Source organism: Capra hircus, chromosome 15 (assembly GCF_001704415.2).
Source record: "Capra hircus breed San Clemente chromosome 15, ASM170441v1, whole genome shotgun sequence".
Lineage (NCBI taxonomy): Eukaryota > Metazoa > Chordata > Mammalia > Artiodactyla > Bovidae > Capra > Capra hircus.
The window spans coordinates 53,311,317-53,332,242 of NC_030822.1; the positions used below are offsets into that span (position 1 = coordinate 53,311,317).

The 20,926-nt window shown below is 45.3% G+C and overlaps 2 protein-coding genes across 2 annotated transcripts; one reads left to right on the top strand and one right to left on the bottom strand.

The window, feature by feature from the left end:
* CD3D (CD3d molecule) lies at positions 1,199-6,371 on the top strand. Its single transcript, XM_005689510.3, has 5 exons — positions 1,199-1,440; positions 3,186-3,392; positions 3,823-3,954; positions 4,225-4,268; positions 4,508-6,371. The coding sequence occupies exons 1-5, from the start codon at positions 1,386-1,388 to the stop codon at positions 4,571-4,573; spliced, it is 504 nt and encodes a 167-aa protein (XP_005689567.2). The 5' UTR covers positions 1,199-1,385; the 3' UTR covers positions 4,574-6,371.
* Positions 9,759-20,411, bottom strand: CD3E (CD3e molecule). Its single transcript, XM_005689508.3, has 8 exons — positions 20,304-20,411; positions 20,083-20,191; positions 17,978-17,995; positions 13,196-13,213; positions 12,550-12,771; positions 11,542-11,709; positions 11,152-11,198; positions 9,759-10,426 (listed from the first exon to the last, which is right to left on the bottom strand). Exons 2-8 carry the CDS (start codon positions 20,129-20,131, stop codon positions 10,370-10,372), a joined length of 579 nt encoding a protein of 192 aa, XP_005689565.1. The 5' UTR covers positions 20,132-20,191; positions 20,304-20,411; the 3' UTR covers positions 9,759-10,369.

Genomic DNA, 20,926 nt, shown 5'->3' on the forward strand with positions numbered 1-20,926 from the left:
CTCAGCGAGTTAGCCAGTGAATCAACGAAAACATACAGAGCTCTCTTCAGGTGTTTGGAAAACAGAAGCCAGCAAGGCATGTACAATCTCTACCCTCGGGTAAAGTATAGTCTAACTGCAGCAGTGTAGACAGTTTTGGATCTCCATATCCCAAAGGGAAAAACTCCATTTGTCTCCTGGGGAAGCTCAGTTGTGCTTGCGAGTTAATCATATTGCTATTATTATTTTTAATATTCATTTACTTATTTGGCTGTGCAGGTCTTAGTTGCAGCACGTGGAATCTTTGGTCTTCTTTGTGGCACGTGAACTCTTAGCTGTGGTGTGTGGGATTTAGTTTCCTGACAAGGGACCAAACCCAGGGCCCCTGCATTGAGAGTCTTAGCCACTGGACCATAAGGGAAGTCCTGATCATATTGTTACTAATAACTCTTACTTACACATGTAAAGTGTCAGTATTAAGTGTTAGTTAATAGTTAGTCAGTCATGTCCAACTCTTTGCAACCCCATGAACTGTTGTCCTCCATGCTTCTCTGTCTATGAGGTTCTCCAAGCAAGAATGCCGGAATGGATTACCATTCCCTTCTCCGGAGGATCTTCCCGACCCAGGGATCAAACCCAGGTCTCCTGCATTGCAGGCAGATTCTTTACCGTTTGAGCTACAGGGAAGACCTATGAAGTGTCAGGCACCATACAAACATTCTGTTTGAATTCTTTTCATGATACTGAGGGAATTAGTCTCTGGAGAATTCTGTGACTGGTGCAGACCCAGCAGGTAGACAGTATTGGAGCCAGGATGCAAATCTCTCATTAGGGGGCCCCCAAAGGCCAACCTCCCACTGATAAGAAGCTACTTAGTCTGGTACCCCAGGAGGCCAAAGAAGGAGCTTGGGCAGGGTCCCAAGCAAGACCAGAAAAGGAAGGAACCTAGCTGGTATGGCTTATAGAATAGGATTCACAGCTTCTATCAAGGGTTTTGAGAAGTGGCAGTTTTCAGATGGTGAGTAAATGTAATGATGTTGCTGACAGGAACTTAGTTTCTTATTTTTCATCAGCAACTCAAGAAAGGACACCCTGAATCTCCTTCTATTTCCTAGAAGTCTCGGCGTCCTTTTCCATAGCCTCTGCTTCCAGCTTCTACCCCACCTCCACACTCCATACTCTGAGAGAGAGCTATTTGCAGCTGCTTCTTTCCTACCCCACCCCCAGCCTACCTCTACCCCAGCTGCTCCTGTCACCAAGAACAGACAGAGAAATAGGCGTTTTCTAGTTCCTCCCCCACCCTTTACTTTTTCCGGGTACCCGTGAATCAGTTGGGGAAAGGCGGCTTTAACCCCGGCTGATAGTCTCTGACCTGTGTCTGTCTCCTGGATGAATTCTGCTGGGAGATGGAGCACAGCAGATGTCTCTCTTGCCTGATACTGGCTGCCCTTCTCTCCCAAGGTAAGGCTTCTCCGACGTCCCCCCACCGGGACGTCGTGGGGAAGGGACCTGAGAGGGACATTACCGCCTGGAAAAAGGTCCATTTGAAAGTGCCTCAGTACACCAGTGTTGTCAAGGAGGGTTGTGTTGGGATGTAGCACAGGGTCTGGGAAGCACAGGCTCTTGGCTCTGACTGACTCTAACTAGGGCGGCATCTTGGCCTTCAATGTCTCTCTGAAGACCTCAGGCCAGAGGAAGTTTTGTAGTAGATGTGCGCCTGAGCCTAGGGCTGGTACTGGGAGCTTTGTTCCGCCTAGGGTAGATAGCCTCCGGGGTCCAGGACTCAAGGTCATGTGGACACCATACATCACCACCTGGGGCCATGGCCCAGCACTCAGGGGAATGCTTTAAGAGAGAAGTTCAATCGCGCCTGAGCAAGAGCAAGGGCAGATTTGGGGTGATAGAATGACGCACTCAGCCCAGCATGGTTTTAAAACTGATAGCCTGATGTTCCAGGAATTCCCTCAGTTCCAGGCAAACTGGGATGAGTGGTTACCCTAGTAGTCAGCTTCTTTAGGAGATCCAGGATTTCCACTGGAAATGGATCCCCAAGGAAGACATGAGTGTATGAGGTGAGCATCTGATGTACGTGTGTCTCCCTGAGAATATATGCATGCTTTCTTCACAAGCACAAGGAATGGCTCTGTGGGGGATTTTCTAAAAGATGCTCTTCTATCCAAACTGGTAACTGACTATGAATCTCAGGGACAATGTAGATTCCACTTTTCCCTGGGATTGGAGAGATACATTCCAGTGCTTCTGTGGGCTGTGGAGTTGTTCTCAGTCATAGCAACTCAGTGGTCCTAAAAAGATGCTGTGCATACATCCAGCCCTTAAACTCCCCACAAGACTTGACTCGTGTGGAGACCCAAGAAAGGATTCAATAAAAAATTTTTTTTTCTGACCCTCTCCCCCAAGCATGGGTAGAACAACTAAAAATCTTTACATGGGATTTGCCTTAGGTCCCCTTTTGGACCACTGGAATGGTAATTCATATTAGCTTCCCTCTTACCCCCAGCCATCACTGGCCCTGGGAAAGGCTTTGGTAGTACCATTCCCTGGGCAGTGGTTGACCATGAGTGAGGAGGAGGGAAAGAGGATGAGAAGTTGATGTTGGAGTGTGGCAGGTGACTGGGAAGTAGAATTAGATGTTTTCTTGGAGAAAAAAATATGTGGACATCTCCAATGGAGAACCATTCTTCTGCCTTTCAATATCTCTTGGGTGTTTTAGCATTCTGGGCTCCCTTCCTACTTCTATTCAATGATCTGAACACATTTCCATGAAGGTTTTAGATTAACCCAACTCCATGATTTCCTTTTTCGCTCTGTGTTCATCAGGGCCTGTCCTCTGTTTGGATTACATCATCATGTCCTTCTCTCTTTTTTTAAATGGAGTATAATTTCTTTACAATGCTGTGTTAGTTTCTGTTGCACGATGAAGTGAATCAGCTATATGCATATATGTCCCCTCCCTCTTGGACCTCCCTACCACCCCCTTCTGTGTCCTTCTTGGCCTCTGCAGTTTGTGGGATGCCTGCTGAAGCCTTTCTCTTGTGACTTCCGTCTCTCTCAGCAGAAACCTCGAACTGTTCTAGACTTGGATAGTGGTCCTTCTTAAGTAATGAGCCTCAGCAGAACAGTGGTCTGGTGCAGACTAAAGAGCTGGCTCCAATCGTGGTGTTTTTTTTTTTTTTTTTTTTCCTTAGTGAATCCCCGTGTTCTAGAAGTGCAGGAACCTGAGGACAAAGTAATTTTGAAATGCAATTCCAGCATCACATTGCTACAAGGAACAGCAGGACAAGAAGTGTCAGACAATAAAACTCTGGATTTAGGAAAACGTATTGAGGACCCAAGAGGAATGTATCAGTGCGGTGAAAACGCCAAATCATTTACTCTGCAAGTATACTATCGAAGTATGTGCTTCCAGGATCCTTTGGGGGTGGAATAGGTGGGGGCTTCTGGACATGAGAACTTCCTAGCTGGAGAGAGCTCCAGTGTACCAGTCTGTGCTCTCAACAAACTGGCTTGCTCTTGTAAAGATATGAACCAGATTTTGAAGCCTTGAGTGGGAAAGAGCTTAATGGTAAATGAGCAATAGTAGTCTTGTGACCCAAGCAGTAGGGGCTTGGTCTGGAGCATGGTTGGCCTACTGCCTTTTTTAAGTTCCTACAAACCTGAGACTACTTCTTGGACTGAAGGTTAAAGTTGGATGTAGCAAGGCTCTTGGCAGGCCTTTTTCCAAGTTTGGGTCTTGACCTGAAAGCTCTTGTGGCTGCCCTAAGAGGCATGGTTCCCTGATCTTGAAGACCCTCCCCTTCTCTTCCGGCCTCCCTTCCCCCACAGTGTGCCAGAACTGTGTGGAGCTGGACTCAGCCACCTTGGCAGGCCTCATCATCACCGACATCATTGCCACTGTGCTCCTTGCTTTGGGTGTCTACTGCTTTGCTGGACATGAGACTGGAAGATTCTCCAGGGGTAGGTAGAAGGGACAGAGCATGTGCATGTTATAGCTGTGTGTGCGTACCTGCTAAGGAATGGGGCTGGCATTGGGTTGTGCCTCATCTGGGTGTCACCATTGCAATCTCCTAAGAACTCCTACAACTGGTTACTGACATAACTTGGGTGCCCACAAAGCTCATGCAAACTTCTGAGGGTGTTTGTAGCTGTGGTCCCCCGGCAGCGTTCATGGGCCTCCCTGTGCCACCTCCTTGGCCCTTGCTGACCCTCTTTCTCCGGTTCTTCTAGCTGCTGACACTCAAGTTCTGATGGGGAATGACCAGCTCTATCAGGTGAGGCCTGAGGGGAGAAAGATGAGACTGGGGGGAGGAGCGAGTAGGGATGGAGAGCCTGACACTAAGTTTAATGTGCGTGCGTGCGTGTGTGTGTGTGTGTGTGTGTGTGTGTGTGAAGGTCCTAGTGGGGAATTCATCACTGGGGAGTCCCATGAACTCTCATCTCTGGGGTCTGCTGGGGTTCCCCATGGGAGAGTTCTGACCCTGCCTCCCTGTTCCCCCTTCTCATCTCTTAGCCCCTTCGAGAGCGCAATGATGCTCAGTACAGTCGTCTTGGTGATAAGTGGGCTCGGAACAAATGAACCCGATGCTGGTGGCTTCTAGGCCCATCAGTTATCAACTGGATCTTCTCTCCTTGCTCAGCCAAGAAAGATGTCCTCCTCTGCTTAGCAGGCGCCTGGATTTTTGAAGGTTCCTGGGCATGCCATGGGGGCGGCCCTGCCTGGCTGGGCCCCTGCCCTTACTGCCCACCTGTGTCCTTCCTTCATGACTTCCGTCCTCTGCCCCCATGGACTGTGTGACTCTCACCATATCCTGGCCCGCTGGTGTTTCTGTCCCACTGGTGGGCTCCCTGGATGCAGGACCGGCCCTGCTGCACTCTCTTGGCTCCAGTCCCGTTACAATCCTTCTACAGCTTTGACTTCCTCACCACAGGCAAGGACGGGCTGCTGTCTTTATGTACACAGGCCACATAGAAGTTTCCATGACATCACAAGCAGAGGTAGCAGACACCAAGGGCCCTGGGGAATCACTTCTAATCAAGGCTCTGAGAATGTGTATGATAAAGTCCCACTTCTGCTAACGGGCTGGCCCTGGCTTTATGACCCCTGTGGACTGGTAGCCACCAACTATGAGGGAGTTTCAGTCAAGGCCTCTTTAGTACCCATTTCCCTGTATAGAAGGTACCATTCTGTTTTCTTTCCCCAGAACCTGTCCCTGCTCCACCCTGCCTTCTGCATAATAAACTGGCATCAGAAACTCTTCATCATTTAAAACATATGATCTTTTTCCACCCACTTGGCAAGCTGGAGTCTGAGACTGGGTGGGGAATCGGGAAATTTTCAATAGATGTCATCTTTAGCCATTGGGTTAGTAGTCATTCTGAAACTTCGGGATTTATTTTAAAAATACAGTGACTTCCCTGGCAGTACAGTGGTTAAGATTTTGCACTTCCAATGCAGGGGGCCTGGGTTCAATCCCTGGTTGGGAACTAAGATCCTGCATACTGCACAGCCAAAAAAAAAAAAAAGTAAGCACAACTTGGGAAAAAAAAAAATACACACTTGGGTCCCATTTGGGAACATGCTTGGGTCCCCAGGTAATTCTGAAGAAGCTCCAATTCAAAGACTCTCTGGTTTAGGGAAGAATTGAAGCCACTTCTTCTTTTGTGTCCTTTATGCCCGTTCCTGTCTACCATGGGTGGGAAACCCTCTTTCTATTCTCTGTGTAAGAGTAATTCAAGGAACTTCAGGGCAGTTTAATGAGAGTGGGAGTTGCTTAGGCCAGGGTTCCCAAAAGAGAAAATTATTAACAACCATATAGCTAGAGATCTGGATAATTCTTCCCTATAGCCTTGAGATACATACAGACTCTGACTTTGTTAGAGACAGAATGAACTTCCCATTTACACTGCTTCATTCATGGTTATGAGTTATTCCCTCCTTTTATGCCCTCTGCTGCAGTCCTAGCCCTAGATCCCTCTGTTACACAGGATCCGTCCTCCCTGGGCAAGGCTTCATGGCTCACCCTGCACCGATGCTCACGTCCTTCCCATGTGCTACACACCTCCCGTGACCCTATGTGCCTCATATACCCTTACATCCCCCTCTATTACTCACCAGTTCTCAACATTTGCTGTACGTTGGATCTCCTGGGGAGCTTTCGAAGTCCTGATGCCTGCGTACCACCCTCAGAGAGTCTGATTATACTGTGCCTCAGGTGATTCAGATGTGAAGTCAGGGTTGAGAAACACTGACCTTCACCTGAGCCCTTCTGGAAACTTGGGTCCCTTCAGCTCCCTCCCTTTTTTGTGTGCTTTTAAAACATAGCTTTATTGAAGTAAAGTGCGATGAATAAACTACATATATTTAAACTGTGAAATTTCGTAAGCTTTGGCATATGTAGACATTTGTGAAACATCATCACGCTTGCTAAGCATGAACCTACCCGACACTCCAGACAGTTTTCTTGTGACCTTTTGCTCAGATTTTCCCTTAGCCGTTTATCCTCCAGGCAACTACTGAATAGCTTTCTATCATTATAAATCAGTTTCCAATTTTCTAGAGTTTTATGTTAAGTGAAATAGTATAATATATACCCCTTTTTGGTCTGGCTCCTTACATTCAGCATAATTATTTTGAGGCTCATCATCTTGTTGCATCTATTAATAGCTCATTCCTTTCTAACATCAGTAGTATTCCATTGAATGGATATACCACAAGCTGTTCATCCATTCACCCCTTGATTGTCTTTTGAGTGGTTCTTTGTTTTGGCTATTACAAATTAATTTTCTATGAACATTCATATATGTCATTATATAGGTCATACATACAAGGACATACACTCTTATTTCTATTGGATAAATACTCAGGAGTGGAATGGTTGGGATAAAATTTTTCAAGAAAATGGTCTAACTCTTCTTTTTCCAGTCCCATATGAATTGGCTTCTCAGTTACTACAAAATGCCTACTGAGAATTTGATCGGGATTGGTTTGAATTTATTGATCAGTTTGGTGCGAACAGATATCCTAGTGATATGGAGTCTTCCAATCCATGAACACATCTGTTTTATAAATTAGAAGGCAGAGCTCCTTTTTAAAAATAATTTTTTTTCGGCTGTCCTGGGTCTTTGTTGCTGCAGGGGTTTTTCTCTAGTTCTCTAGTGATGTTGAGCAGGGGCTACTCTAGTTGCAGCGGCTTCTCTTGGTGCAGAGCACAGGCTGTAGGGCGCGAAGACTTCAGTAGCTGTGGCTCCTGGGCTCTAAAGCACAGGCTCAAGAGTTGTGGTGGACGGGCTTTGTTGCTCCGAGGCACATGGAATCTTCCTGGATCAGGGATCGAAGCCCTGTCTCCTGCATTGGCAGGCTGATTCTTCACCACTGAGCCACAAGGGAAGCCCCCGTGAACACGTTTTTTGGTCAGATTTATCCCTAAGTGTTTTAATCTAAGTTCAATTTATTTACTAGCTAAAGGGCTATTTCGGTTCTCTATTTCCTCCTCAGTGGGTGGAATGCCTTCTCTTTTGTCTTCAGATTCTATCTATCCTTCCCTTCAAGACCCAGCTCAAGTCTCTCCTTCTCTGTGGAGCTTTCGCCGACCTCCTCAATTCTCCTAGTACCTCTTAGGAACACTGATAATACTATCTATAGGACTCCTATGCATACTCACATTTGTTCTGTTGTTTTTTGCATAGTTGGGCCTCTCTTACATAACTGTAAGCTCCCTAAAAACAGAATCTGTTTGTACTTAGCAGAGTGCTGGTCTGTCACATGAATGATTAGAAAAGCACTCATAGGAGGAATACCTAAGCAATTCAATACAGAATTTTTAAGTCAGGAAAATGGAGAGTGTTTCTAATGATCAGAGTCCGCACTGGGTACCTGTTCAGAGCAAAGGAGTTGGACAGCCTGGGTTGCTAATTCCAGCTCTGTCCCTGACTATGCACTTTGGGTGAGTAACTTCACCTCTTTGAGCCCCATATCCCCATCTGTAAAATAAGGACAACATCTATCTTCTCAGTTGTCACAGGATGAAACGAGGTAACTCTTGTAAAGTGCTAAGCACGATTTTTCTTGTTGTTTCATCACAAAGTTGTGCCCAACTCTTTCGTGACCCCATGGACTGTAGCTCGTCAAGCTCCTCTGTCCATGGGATTTTCCAGGCAAGAATACCTGGGTGGGTTGCCATTTCCTTCTCCAGCGGATCTTCCTGACCCAGGGATTGAACCTCGGTCTCCCACATTGGCAGGTGGATTCTTTACCACTGAGACACCAGAGAAGCCCTCAAGCACAATTTCTGCTGCTGCTGCTGCTGCTAAGTCGCGTCAGTCGTGTCCGACTCTGTGCGACCCCATAGACAGCAGCCCACCAGGCTCCACCGTCCCTGGGATTCTCCAGGCAATAACACTGGAGTGGGTTGCCATTTCCTTCTGCAATGCATGAAAGTGAAAAGTGAAAGTGAAGTCGCTCAGTCGTGTTAGATTCTTTGTGACCTCATTGACTGCAGCCTACCAGGCTTCTCTGTCCATGGGATTTTCCAGGCAAGAGTACTGGAGTGGGGTGCCATTGCCTTCTCCTAGAGCAGAGTAAATGCTTCCTAAATGTTCGCTATTATTGCATTCATTATGCTGAGCCACACCTCCCTTTCCTGGGCACCATCATATACACCTGGGACGGAACTGCTACCCTTGGGCCAGCCTGCTGATCAGCAGCTAGTCACGGTCAACGTCATGGAGATTCCTTTTGAGCCTAAGTGCTGCTTACAGGGACAGAAGTAACTTCAATTCAGGCCAGTAAACAGAAACAGCAGCCACAAGACCGAGGCTGAATGTGTACAGTATATGGGGGACTGCAAACCACAGAGGACTTTTCTGAGTCGTGGTCACACTCTTAAATAGTCCTGTGGTCAGCAGGGTTTTCTGAATGCAGAGAGCCGGCTGATTTGAACTCGGTTGAGAGAGCCTCAGGGCTCCTGTGAAGGCTCTCTGCAAGCTGAGCATGTGCCCTGGAAGGCCGAGAAGGAAGCCCTCCCACACCGGCCCTGCTGCTCCGCGCCCATCACCCTCACTCAGAGCGCAGCCCACATCCGGGCGGCTAAACCACAGCCGGCTTCTGGCTGCCTTGCGCTACCTCTCGCAGCGGAGGCGGAGACCCCTGCTCTGCCGCACCTCCACCTCCTCCCCCCCCCTCCCCCCCTCCCCCAGCCCCGGCGGCTCCTCCTCTCCTCGGAGGGGCTTCCTTCTCGAGGCAGCGTGGAAATCTGTATCCCTCCCTCCCCGACATCCCAACCCCTGCCGACACACACCCCTTCACCTCTTCTTTTCTTTCTGCTGCCTTCATCTGCCTTTTAAGACCTCTGTTTCTGTCTCACCCGTTTTCTGAACGGACCATTCATCAGGCACTCTTTGTCATCCTTGCTGTTTTTCTCCAAAAGGGGTTGGTTAAATGATTCTTTTTCTCCCTTTCTTTCTTTCTCTCTTCCCTCCTTCCCTTCCTTTCCTCCCTTCTTTTTCTTTTCCTTCTTCATTCCTTTCCTCTCTCCCTCCTTCCCTTTCTCTATATCCACCCCCCACTCCCTGCCCCTCTTTGATTTATTCCCCGATGCCCTTTTCAAAGAGAGCTTCAGGTAAGGCCTGTTCCAGCTGCGGAAACAGGTAGTACTTGCATTTGAGGTCATAGCTGGGAATACAGTCAAAGGTAGGGAGGACCTGTGTTGTCCAGGAAACAAGACAGCCTCTGAGGGCTTCCCAGAAAAGAGGGACAGCAACTCTTTCAGCCAGATACACTTTATTTCTTTTCTTTATCAGCTGACAAGGAATTTAGCACATTCATGGAGCTACAAATGACCATCTAGGAGTCTGCAGTGGAGACAGGGAGGGAAGGGACACAGAATGAGCTCTGGGTTGGGGTCTGTGAACAGGGTAGGACATATGCCAGCATTTACCCAGTCCATTTCCACCAAGGCTTTCCAAAGAGAGAGCTAGAAACAGAGAAAGGTAGGTGGAATAGTTCGGGATGGGGCAATTTCTCTGCAGGAGAAAGAGGGAACCCAAGGGAATAGTAATATCCACTGGGGAAGGAACGAATGGGGGCAAGGTGTCGTGAAAAACAGAAATAAATATCTTGACAAGAAGGCCACCCAGGTGTGAAGGGGTGAGTGGCTGTGATGTTTCAAAGGATAATAAGGCAGCAATATCCTTGGACTGGGTGCCAGCAGAGAAGGCAGGAAGGAGGCCGTGGGGACAAGGCTGAGGGTGGAAGCTCCCCACAAGGCAGAGGAACTTCTCCTGTGGGTCCAAGATTTGCCCAGGGAACAAACAGGGAGTGGCAGGCCTGGAGAGGAGTCAGACCCGGGTCAGTGGGAGATGGTGTCAGGAGTTGTCAGACGCCTCTCTGATTCAAGCCAGCGTACAGGTCCCGCTGGCCTTTCCGGATGGGCTAGGGGTGGAATAGAGAGCAGGTGGTCAGCAGGGTGGGAGGAAGTCATTCCTGAGAAAGAAGGGCTTCTGCAGAAATAACTTTAGAGCAATGGGAAGATCCTAGGCTAGGAGGCAGGAGGTGGGCTCAACTGGTCATCTCCTGTGAACCTTAGTTTTCCCATCTCAAAAACAGGAAACTAAAGGACCACTTCTCAGGGCTTTTGTCAGAATTAAGTGAAGTCGCTCATGCAAAAGTAAATGCCACATGCTTGACTGGTGCTCAGTAAATATTTGTTGAGTTTGTCCAGGTGTGATATGCAAAATATTTAACCATTGGTGGTGCATACACAACGATCAATCAGAACAGTCCTGATGATTCTCTGCCATGCCAGGCAGTAACTCTTTACTTGCCAAATCAGCTGGTAGGTACATGCTGGTGGGATGGCAGTCATGAGTTTATGGTGTTTGGGTGTATGCTATTCCCCATGGCTGCTCCTGAGCTAATTAATGAATAAACCAGAGAAAGAGGAGTGATACCGCCACCCCCACTGCTTGTGGTTGTGGGAACCCTGCAGCCTTTGAGATGACCGCATTCTACCATGATAGATGCAGAGGTGGGCACTTGGTGGGTTGTCCTGGAGCCCTGAAGGAGGGGTTTTGAAGTGTCTGACAGGCCAGGTGGACAGTCCCACCTGTCCCCTTCTCCCCTAGAAAGACCCCTCCCCCCACTCTGTCCCTCATTACCTCATAGTCTGGGTTGGGTACAGGGGGTGGCCTCTCTCTGTTTTGTCCTGCAAAGGAGGGAAGGGAAAACGATTCATTTCCAAGAGGACACACCAATCTCGTGAAAATGAGATCCAAATCCAGGATGGCAAACTCCCCTCTACTTCTCAGTTTTTTCTGTTCCAGCTGCTATTTTTCTTTGCCTTTTTTTCACCCCATCTCTAATGACCCTACACAGTTCTTATCATTTTGTGACCTCAGCTCAAGGTCCTTCCATGGTTTCTGAGTAATCTGAGATGGGACATTCTGTGTCAAGATCTTGGCCATACCATGACTGTTCTAGAGAAGCTGTCTTGACCTGGTCTGGGCCAGACATCCCCCCCTTGGTGGACATCTCCTCCGTGATCTTACCCCGGGGCCTGCCGCCAGCACCCGCTCCTCTCGTCATAGGCGTGGCCTTGGCCTTTCGGCTCTTGCTCCAGTAATACACCAGCAGCAGCAAGCCCAGAGTGACACAGATGTCAACCACGATGATTGTGGCCACCTCCAACAGATTCACCTCTATGCAGTTCTTACACACTGTGAGGCAGAGGTCGGGGGAGAGGAAGAGAAATCCCCCAGAAAGGAAGACACGGGACACAGGATGAGGAAGGAACAAATGAAGCTCGTTTCCCCTTTAGTACTCACGAACCTGCCATGGCCAGACACCCCTCCCTCTGCCCCCAGGCTGTTTCAGCACCTTTATAACAACAAACGAAGCGTGGTGTTCATGGGTAGAGACTCTGGAGTCAGTCAGACAGTCCTGGGTTCAAATCCCAGCTACGTGACTCACTAGTTGTGAGAGTTCAGAAATGTGTGTTGAGCCCACAAAGCTTCTGTTTCCTCATATATAAAATGGAAGTAAGATAGCACTGAACCCACATAGTTGGTAAGAGGATTGTATGAAACACCCGGGCAAGTGTTTGGTATAGTGCTTGAAACTTAATAAGCATTCATTGATTGTTAGCTGTCATTATTGTTTATGATTATGCCTTAGTTTATGACATTTTCATAGAGTAGCTTTGAGTCCTTTTTGCAAATCCTGAAGAATTCGTGTCTGGATAAAGCATCAGATAAACTAATATTGGGGCTCCATATTTTCTGGACAGGATATAATGCAGACAGGATACCCAGTCTGTCTCTTGGGAAGTTGTTTTGGATCTAGTGCTAAGGTTACCCTAACAGCCCTATATTGATGTTTAATCTATATTTCAGAAAATACTGATGATGTGTGGCCCCAGATAGTCTTGGATTGAGTGTAGGAGAAGCACAAAGTTGCCAGGGAACTGTTAAGTTGAGTAAGGGGAAATCCTGAGAATGCTCTTTTAAACTATCCTCCCTAAAGAGCTTAGTAGTGCTTGCTCTGAAGACCTGTATTACCTCTTGCTTTCAGGTACAGCGTATGTGCCGCCTCTGTGTTGCCTTCGGTTGCGAGGCACTGATAATAACCACTGTTCTCCATTTCTGAAAAATTATCCAGGAACAGGTATTTCTCATTATGACCTTTCATTTTTTCATTATTTCTTTTCCATTGTATTCCATTTTCAAAATCTCTAGGGCACGTCAGCTCAACAGAGTTTCCAGAGATGGAGACTTCATATGCTGGGGAATGGGAGAGAAGAGAAGGGAAATTTAAAAAGAGAAACAAGTAAGATTTAAGGCAAGTTAGTAGCCAAAGAACCAACCAAATGCAGAAAGTCATTGACATCCTAGATCTCAGATTTTCTTGTCAAAAGGTGACTCTGTTGGCTAAAGGGTATGAAAGAGGAGAGACACAGGAGAAGGAGCCCTAGAGAACCTCTTGAAGATGACTTCAGAGTTTAGGCATGGACATGGGGACTTGGAAGGAGAGGGTGAAAATAAAGAAAATCTATAGAAGTCGTTATTTGTAACGTTTCTAAAATGGGGAGTTAGAAGTGTTGGGAGGACCTCAGTTCTTGGGGTTAATCTCCCTCAATCAAATGCTTTTTCCCAACCACAGATCTGCATCGTTGATAGGGCAGGTATAAAAGACTGATAAACTTACGTTTCTGTTCAGTATCATCTGAAAATGAAAAAAGGAAAGAATGGTAAGAAAATAACCATGGTTGAAGTTTAAACTGTAGGTAAAAAATTTCAAGTGGAGCTAGACACTGTCCCTAAGAATCCCCAGAGAATTCTTTGGGAGCCCCATGTCTTGAAGATGAGTTATGTACCTGGCCTAAGAGATATGCTCATAGACACAACTCAGGTATATCAAACTGAGAGTATATCAGCATGTACTTCTAGACTGAGATCCACTAAAGCTCAAAAAGTCTTAGAATCCTAAAGCTGAAAAATTCTAGACGTCTTGCATTAGCAAGAGCCATATTCCAGATAGATATGAAAGGGATATCATATCCTTCTCAGAGATAAACACCTTCATTTCTTTGAATCACTGATTCTTATACTCATCTGTTTTTCATTATTCAGAAGTTCTTTCTTATAACTAACAGAAACCCTCATAGTAGATATCAAATATCTTTCTTCTTATTCCATGCCACTTTCACGTTATTACCCTTAAATTATGTGAAATTCTATATATGTTTTAAAGAAATAATTCTTCTAATAAAAAGTGACATTGTTTTAAATTATATCTCAGTGCAATCAACTCTTATATATGTTGGAACTATTGGTGTGGACAACTGAAATCCACTAATAAAATTTGGGGATCCAGCCAAATTCCCCAGAGTAGGTAATTTTGCCCTAGGAAATAGGGATGGGGAGCACCCTGGTTTCCTGGAAGACCTGTGGCTGGGACCTTAGGCAGCACTGGGCTATGCTTGAGCCTGAATATATAACAGCTGGAAGAGCAGAGCGTGATGCTCAGAGACACCCCTCTGTCTACTGGGAGTGTTTTGCTACAGTGTGCTATGGGGACAGAACACTGGACTGAGTCAGAAACCCTGTGTTTGAATCCCAGATCTGCTTTAGGCTGTGTGACCAAGGGAAAATCATTTAACTTCTCTGAGCTTCAGTTTCTTCATCTGGGAAACAGATAAAACATCCACCTTCCAAGGTATTTGTGAGAACTAAATGGATTATGAAACTGAAAATGGATGGTGCATTGCAGATGCTCAAGAAAAGTGTTTTTTACTTTCTTTCTTTCCTTCTGGGGGTCCTGCTAATGAAGAACAGAGCAGAGTACTGAGCCAGTTGCTTAGTCAGCACTCCAGCTGAGATCATATGGAATGTAAGCAAGTCATTCTGCCGGTTTACCTATCTACTAACAGTGGGGAGCTGAGCATAACGACAGTAGATCATCTGTAATATCTTGGCTTGGAAATAATTTTTCAGCATTGGTATTTCTTAGAAATAGTAAACGAGAAATCATAAATAAAATAATTTAGAAGTAAATAGAAGTTTCACACTGCATGACATGTTTGTTTGGAAAAGCAATGTGAAAGAAATTGCTCACAACTCTTTTTGGCATAAATTCAGTAGTGAAGCGCAGACCGATACATTCTCAGACGAGGGCCTAGATGTCTATGCTTAGAAGCACGTGTTTTATTATTATTATTTGGCTGTGCTCCATGGCATGTGGGATTTCAGTTCCTCAACCAGGGATCGAACCCAGGGTCCCTGCAGGGGAAGCAAAGAGTCTTAACCACTGGACCAACAGGAAATTCCCTTAGATGTCTATACTTAGAAACAGGACATATGCTCACAAAAATTTTGTACATGTTCATTATGATTAAAAAAATGAGTTTCAGGGACTTTCCTGGTGGTCCAGTGGCTAAGACTCTGTGCTCCCTATGCAGGGGGCTGGGTTAGACCCCTGGTCAGGGAACTAGATCCCACAAGCCGCAACTAAGACCTGGTGTAGCCAAATAAATATTTTAAAAAAATGAGTTTCAGCATCAGATAAATATGCATTTATATTTTTATCCCTGATTGGACTATATATTTATTTTCTAAGTCTTGGTTTTCTTATCTGTAGAGTGGGGATGTTAGGAGAATTACGTGACGAAATTCAGATAGAATATTAAGGGCAATACCTAGAACATGTATGCTCAGTAAACTATAATGCTTATTTTTAGTCTGCATATTTCCCATATAATGATAGCTAAACTCTACCAACTGCTTTCCGCCCATCAGATGATATTCTAAGTAAATCAATCAATCCTCATAACAACTCTACAAGCTAGGTATCATTATTATTTATATTTCACATGTAATAATGCTTTGGCACAGAGAAGTTAAGAAAATTATTCAGACACTCAGCAAGTAAGAAGTTGAGCCAGGATACGATGGTCTAGTTTCAGAGTTAGATTCTTAGCCTCACACTCCACAAGCTTCTCCACTGCCTGAGATATTGTTCCTTATAATATAAGGTCATTCTTTAAAACTCAACTCAAGAATCACCTCCCCTGGGGAGCTTTCCCCAACTATATCCTTTGTAGAGTTGGCCGCTCTTCTCTTTATATTTTATTTTACTCTTTACTCATAGCAGGAAACAGACTATATTATCAATAATTTAGCTTTCTTTTTTTTTTTTTTTTCCGAACCATGTGGCTTGTGGGATCTTAGTTCCTTGACCAGGGATTGAACCCAGGCCCTCAGCAGTGAAAGTAAGAAGTTCTAACTGCTGGGCTTCCAGGGAATTCCGAAGACCTTCAGCTTCTTGAGGGGAAGGAACTAGTGATGCAGTCATATGCATGATCATTTATTCATTTAAAAAACAGGTATTGAGCACCTGTTCACACACACACACACACACACACACACACACACACACATTGAGCACCTACCATGTGTATTAGAAGTAAAAGCAAAGTGTTAGTGGCTCAGTCGTGTCCAACTCTGTGATCCCATGGACTGTAGCCCACTGGGCTCCTCTGTCCATGGGATTCTCCAGGCAAGAATACTGGAATGGGTTACCATGCCCTTCTCCAGGGGATCTTCCTGACCCAGGGATCAAAACCAGGTCTCCGGCATTGCGGGTGGATTCTTTACCGTTTGAGCCACCTGGGAAGCCCATGTGTATTTGGCCAAGTAAATAAAGTGTTGTTTTGGCCTTCAATGAATTCATGATATACACAAAAATTCCAACCCACACCCGCGTATATATTCTTTCCTGAATGGATGCTCAGGAATACACATCACTCAGCTATAATCGGATCTAACGGTTAGCAACAAACATAGGCACATCTCATACAGATTCTATTGAAAGATAATTATATTTTCTCTCTAATGGTTCTGGTTCTTAGTATTTATTACTGTGATATGTCATGATCATTTTGATCCACATTTGAAAGGAAGTCGTGCAGAGTGAAAATCCTCTTACCAATTTCTTCTGAATCTGAAAAAGAAACTATTTGAAACACTTCTATCAGCTAATAAGATCAGACCCTTCCACCCTGGGTTAGGACTCTTCCCTCAGTCTTCAGAAAACAATGGCTATTTAAATTTCTCATGGCTGCATATGAAAAACTCTTTCGTATTCTACATTAAAAAAACTGGTGGCTAATTAGTTATAAAAAAAGGGTCCTAAGTAATCATTTTGAATATAATGTCTATTCGATACATAAATATAAAATATACTTATAAAATTAAAAATATAATTGGCACTAGTGGTAAAGAACCCGCCTGCCAATACAGGAGACATAAGAGATACGGGTCTGTTCCTGGGTCGGGAAGATCCCTTTGAGGAGGAAATGGCAACCCACTCCAGTATTCTTGCTTGGAGAATCCCATGGATAGAGGAGCCTGGCAGGCTACAGCGCATAGGGTTGCAAAGAGTTGGACATGACTGAAGCGACTTAGCAGGCAGGCATAAAATTATTACATTGTACACCTTAAACTTATACCATGTTATATGTCAACTATATTCCAATAAAGTTGGCAAAAAAAGGAAGATCTGTATTGAGCATAAATTAAATGATAAAAACCAACCCCAAATGACCAATAGCATGCAGAAGAGATTAGTTTTTCTGGAGTTTATCAGGGCTCTCAACATATCCCATCTGTCAGTAAGGTAACATTAACACATTCTCCATGATATATTTCTTAAAAAGGATTCTAAGGACACTACAATTAAGGCAGATTAAGGGTATGTAATGGAGACTGGCCCAGTGCCTGCCTTTTAATACAAAATTGGTTCACTCAATTTGGAGGAGCTGACTAAAGAGAAAGCCTTTCAATATTGGGATATTCCTGCCTCTCTGCTATGACTGAGGAGGTAAGTCCAGGCCAGGCACACTCAAATGCATGTGCACACATGAAAACACATGCAGGCACACACACACACTTTCAGAGTATTTGGACATGTAATTCTTCTTCTTCTTCTTCTTCTTCTTCTTCTTTTTTACTTTTTGGTCATACCCCACAGCATGTGGACTCTTATTGCCCTGACCAGGAATGGAACCTATGCCCCCACACATTGAAAGTGCAGAGTCTTAACCACTGGACCACCAGGGAAGTCCCTGGACATGTAATACTGAATGTGGGCTCAAATGCTGCCCCAGAGGCCTATTTAGTGCATCCCTAGGCATGCATTCAAACCACAAATCCTCTATAAAAAACTCACATCAAATAGGAGATGAAAACTTGGCATTGGTTTAGTTCGCTCAATTCTTTTCTCCTGAATAGTTAACACTCATTGTTTCCTATGATCTCTGTTGCATTCCTCTTCTTGGCTAGAACTATCCCTAGACTTATGAGGAAAAGGCAAAGGAGAAGATGAGAGAAACCCCTTTTATTGGTCTCTGTAGGAGGTCTAGTGAAAACATTTATAAACATAAAACAGATGGGCTGATTTGATAACAAGGAAAGAAAAAGCATAACTCACCTTGTGCCCAAGCACCAACTAGAAAATAAATAAGAAGAAAAGAATTAGTAAATGTTGTGAGTGACTGAAATTCCAAGCAGAGAAAGTTCTGTAGTCTAGTCTGACCATTTCTGAGCATCTGCGGTCCTTCCCACCCATTTCTGGATCACAGTTAACCCTATACCCAGTGAGTGATATGAACTTCTGGGTACTGACCCGGGGTTTCTGGTCCATTTGGGATGAGACAGAAGAAGGAAGCACCTAGCGTTAAACATGAACACACAGCATTTGACAAACAGACGTTAGAAAATGTTTATGGGTGCTTCTGGGGAGATGGAGAAATAGCGAGAGAGTTTTGCAGCCCAGCCTCCATTTTGAAAAGAAATCTCTTGACTGTGGAAGAAAAACAAGCTCTGGGTTAGGTACAAAGATTGAGATTCTTGTTCCGTCTGACTCCTGCTGGTCTGATGGTTTGGTTTTTCCACTTGTTTTCTACTTGAGACAGAGATGGGAATACTTGAAACCAATTACTCATTAGCTAGAGCCTGGGCATTGAAGAGTCCAATCGTATTTCCACTGGGTCCTCCAGAGTCCCTGCACTCAGATTCTCTGTAATGACCAGTTTCCCTGACATCGCCTTCAAGTTTCATGTGTACCTCTTTTATCAACAGCCTCTATACTAGATGAGACACCCTTCCCAATCACCATAACCAGAGCAGCCTGGGCACATTCTCATGAGGCCAAACCTCTAGGGGTGTTTGGGTCTTTGGTATTCCCTCTCTCTCCCTCTGCAGAGCACAGTTTATACTATGGGGCTGTAACCCAATGCCTTGAGGAATCACACTCTGCCCCTTGATACTCCAAACATGTTCCCTGGACCAGTAGGAGACAAATGAGCCAGAGAGCTCATCATAAAGGCAGAAGAGCAGTCCCACTCCAGACCCACTGAAGCAGAAGTTGAAATTTAACAAGATTCCCCGGTGACTCGTGTGCACGCTCAAGCTAGAGAAACCCAAGATGAAGCAGGAAGTGGAGACGCCATGGCTGTGGCTCTGAGATGCAAGCCCCAGCTGTGATAGTGTTTTCTAGATTTCTAAAATAAAACCCTCATGAACTATTTGGCCTCACATCGTGCCATCATTAAGAGCACAGGCTGTAGGCAGTTCTGAGTTCCCAGATCAGCTTCAGCACTTACTAACTGTGGTTTTAAACAAGCTATTGAACTTCTTTGAGTACTAGTTTTTTACATCTGTAAAATAGGGCAGAGGTCCCCAACCTCTGGGCCACAGATGGGTAACTTCTGTCAGATCAGTGGCAGCATTAGATTAGAAACAAAGTGCACAATAAATAAATGGGATGTGCTTGAAACATCCTGAAATGAACCCCCCACCCCAGTCCATGACAAAATTGTCTTCTATGAGACTGGTCCCTGGTGCCAAAAAGGCTGGGGACTGCTGAAACGGGATACATATAATGTTTACCTTCCAAAGTGGAGGTAAAGATTAAATTAGTTAACACAGGTAAAGACCTTTTTGTAGCACAGTATCTGGCACTCTTACTGAGTGCTGTTTACTACAGCAACCTTAAAAAAAAAATCTTTGTCTGATATGAGCTATGGAAAGCCTCTTAGTTACTTATCAATTTATATTCCACCTTCCTTCCAACAGGACTAAAGTAATTGAAAGCACTTGGTCAACTGAAAAGGACTGGAAATTATGAGGTGCTTCATTGTCTCAGCTACTAAGCTTGCTGTATACTTGGTGCAGAGTTTGGGATCAACCATCTACTCTCCTCGCAATAAACAGCGAAGGTTAACTCCTCTAATCTCCTTTGCGTTAGCTCATAAGGGCTGGGCTGTTCACTGACAGAACAAGGTTTTTCTCGGAGGCACAAAGATCTTGCTTTCAGTAGATATGATCACCTCAACTGCTTTCCTTTAGCTGTTCTCTGAAAGGTCTTCTGGGAACATGCTAGCCTAGCCCTAGTTCCCTGTGCTAACACCGCACAAATACTTCCTTACATTTTCTAGAAAATAAGGCTCCTTGATACCCTGGGCAGTACCAGGTTAGGCAGTGAGCCTTCCATGGTCTGGAGAAACACCCATCTTTTCATTTCATCGTACTCACCTAATAAGAGGCAGAGTCCCAGAACTTGCCAGAGGTTCCCCGACTGCATCCTTCCCTCACTGGACGCTCACTCTACCTAAGATGGCGGAGGCCAGTTGGCTCACAACTTCTGAAAAAGAAACCAGAGGACTTTTTCAAAACCCCTGCTGGAGTTGAGGACCCTGGGGCCATTGCTCCCAATGTTGGGATGAAAAAGGGGGCTTTGTAAGAGAGAGACTCACCATTTTCCGAAGCAGGCACCTACGGCTGGGAGGGGAGGCGGGTTTCTGAACCCCACACAGGAAGTGTGAAGGGGCCTCTGGGCCTGAAGGGTTCTACGTTTGAGACGGAGGCAGCCACCTGGGTTGGCTGGGGAGAGTTGGGCCCTGTGTCCTCCCATTGGATGAGGGAGACCTGAGGTGCTGTGAAAAAATATCTGCAACTTAGCTGCCCAGGCCTTACACAATGCACCCCCCACATTGGGGGATCCCTTCTCAGATACCCGTCCTCACCACACAAGCTGTGATAGGAAGAGAGAGGAACACCAAAGAGTGGCTTTCTTTATGGCATACGTGGCTTGGGGCAAGGTGTTGGTTTGAAAATATATGTTTATTTAAAACCATGAGATGCCATTCTTTTTTGCCTATAAAATTTACAAAAATATTTTTTAAATGTAATATTCAGCATTGGAAAGGGTAAAGAGTGACAGTCTTAGAATCTGCTGATGTGAGTGTAAACGGTTATGGTCTTTCTTAATTTTTGAGCATGCATCAATCAAATGCTTACCCAGTGCCAGGTACTGTGCTAAGGGCTTTAACCAACAGTTCTCTAAGGACTTCCTTGGCAGTCCAGTGCTTAAGACTCT

Coding starts and splice junctions, on each gene's coding strand:
- CD3D (XM_005689510.3), top strand. CDS start 1,386: ATGGAGCACAGCAGATGTCTCTCTTGCCTGATACTGGCTGCCCTTCTC. Junction 1,441..3,185: donor GGCTGCCCTTCTCTCCCAAG/GTAAGGCTTCTC, acceptor TTTTTTCCTTAG/TGAATCCCCGTGTTCTAGAA. Junction 4,269..4,507: donor GGAATGACCAGCTCTATCAG/GTGAGGCCTGAG, acceptor CTCATCTCTTAG/CCCCTTCGAGAGCGCAATGA.
- CD3E (XM_005689508.3), bottom strand. CDS start 20,131: ATGCAGTCGGGGAACCTCTGGCAAGTTCTGGGACTCTGCCTCTTATTA. Junction 11,199..11,541: donor TGCTGGCGGCAGGCCCCGGG/GTAAGATCACGG, acceptor CCTCCTTTGCAG/GACAAAACAGAGAGAGGCCA. Junction 10,427..11,151: donor TACCCAACCCAGACTATGAG/GTAATGAGGGAC, acceptor TTCCACCCCTAG/CCCATCCGGAAAGGCCAGCG.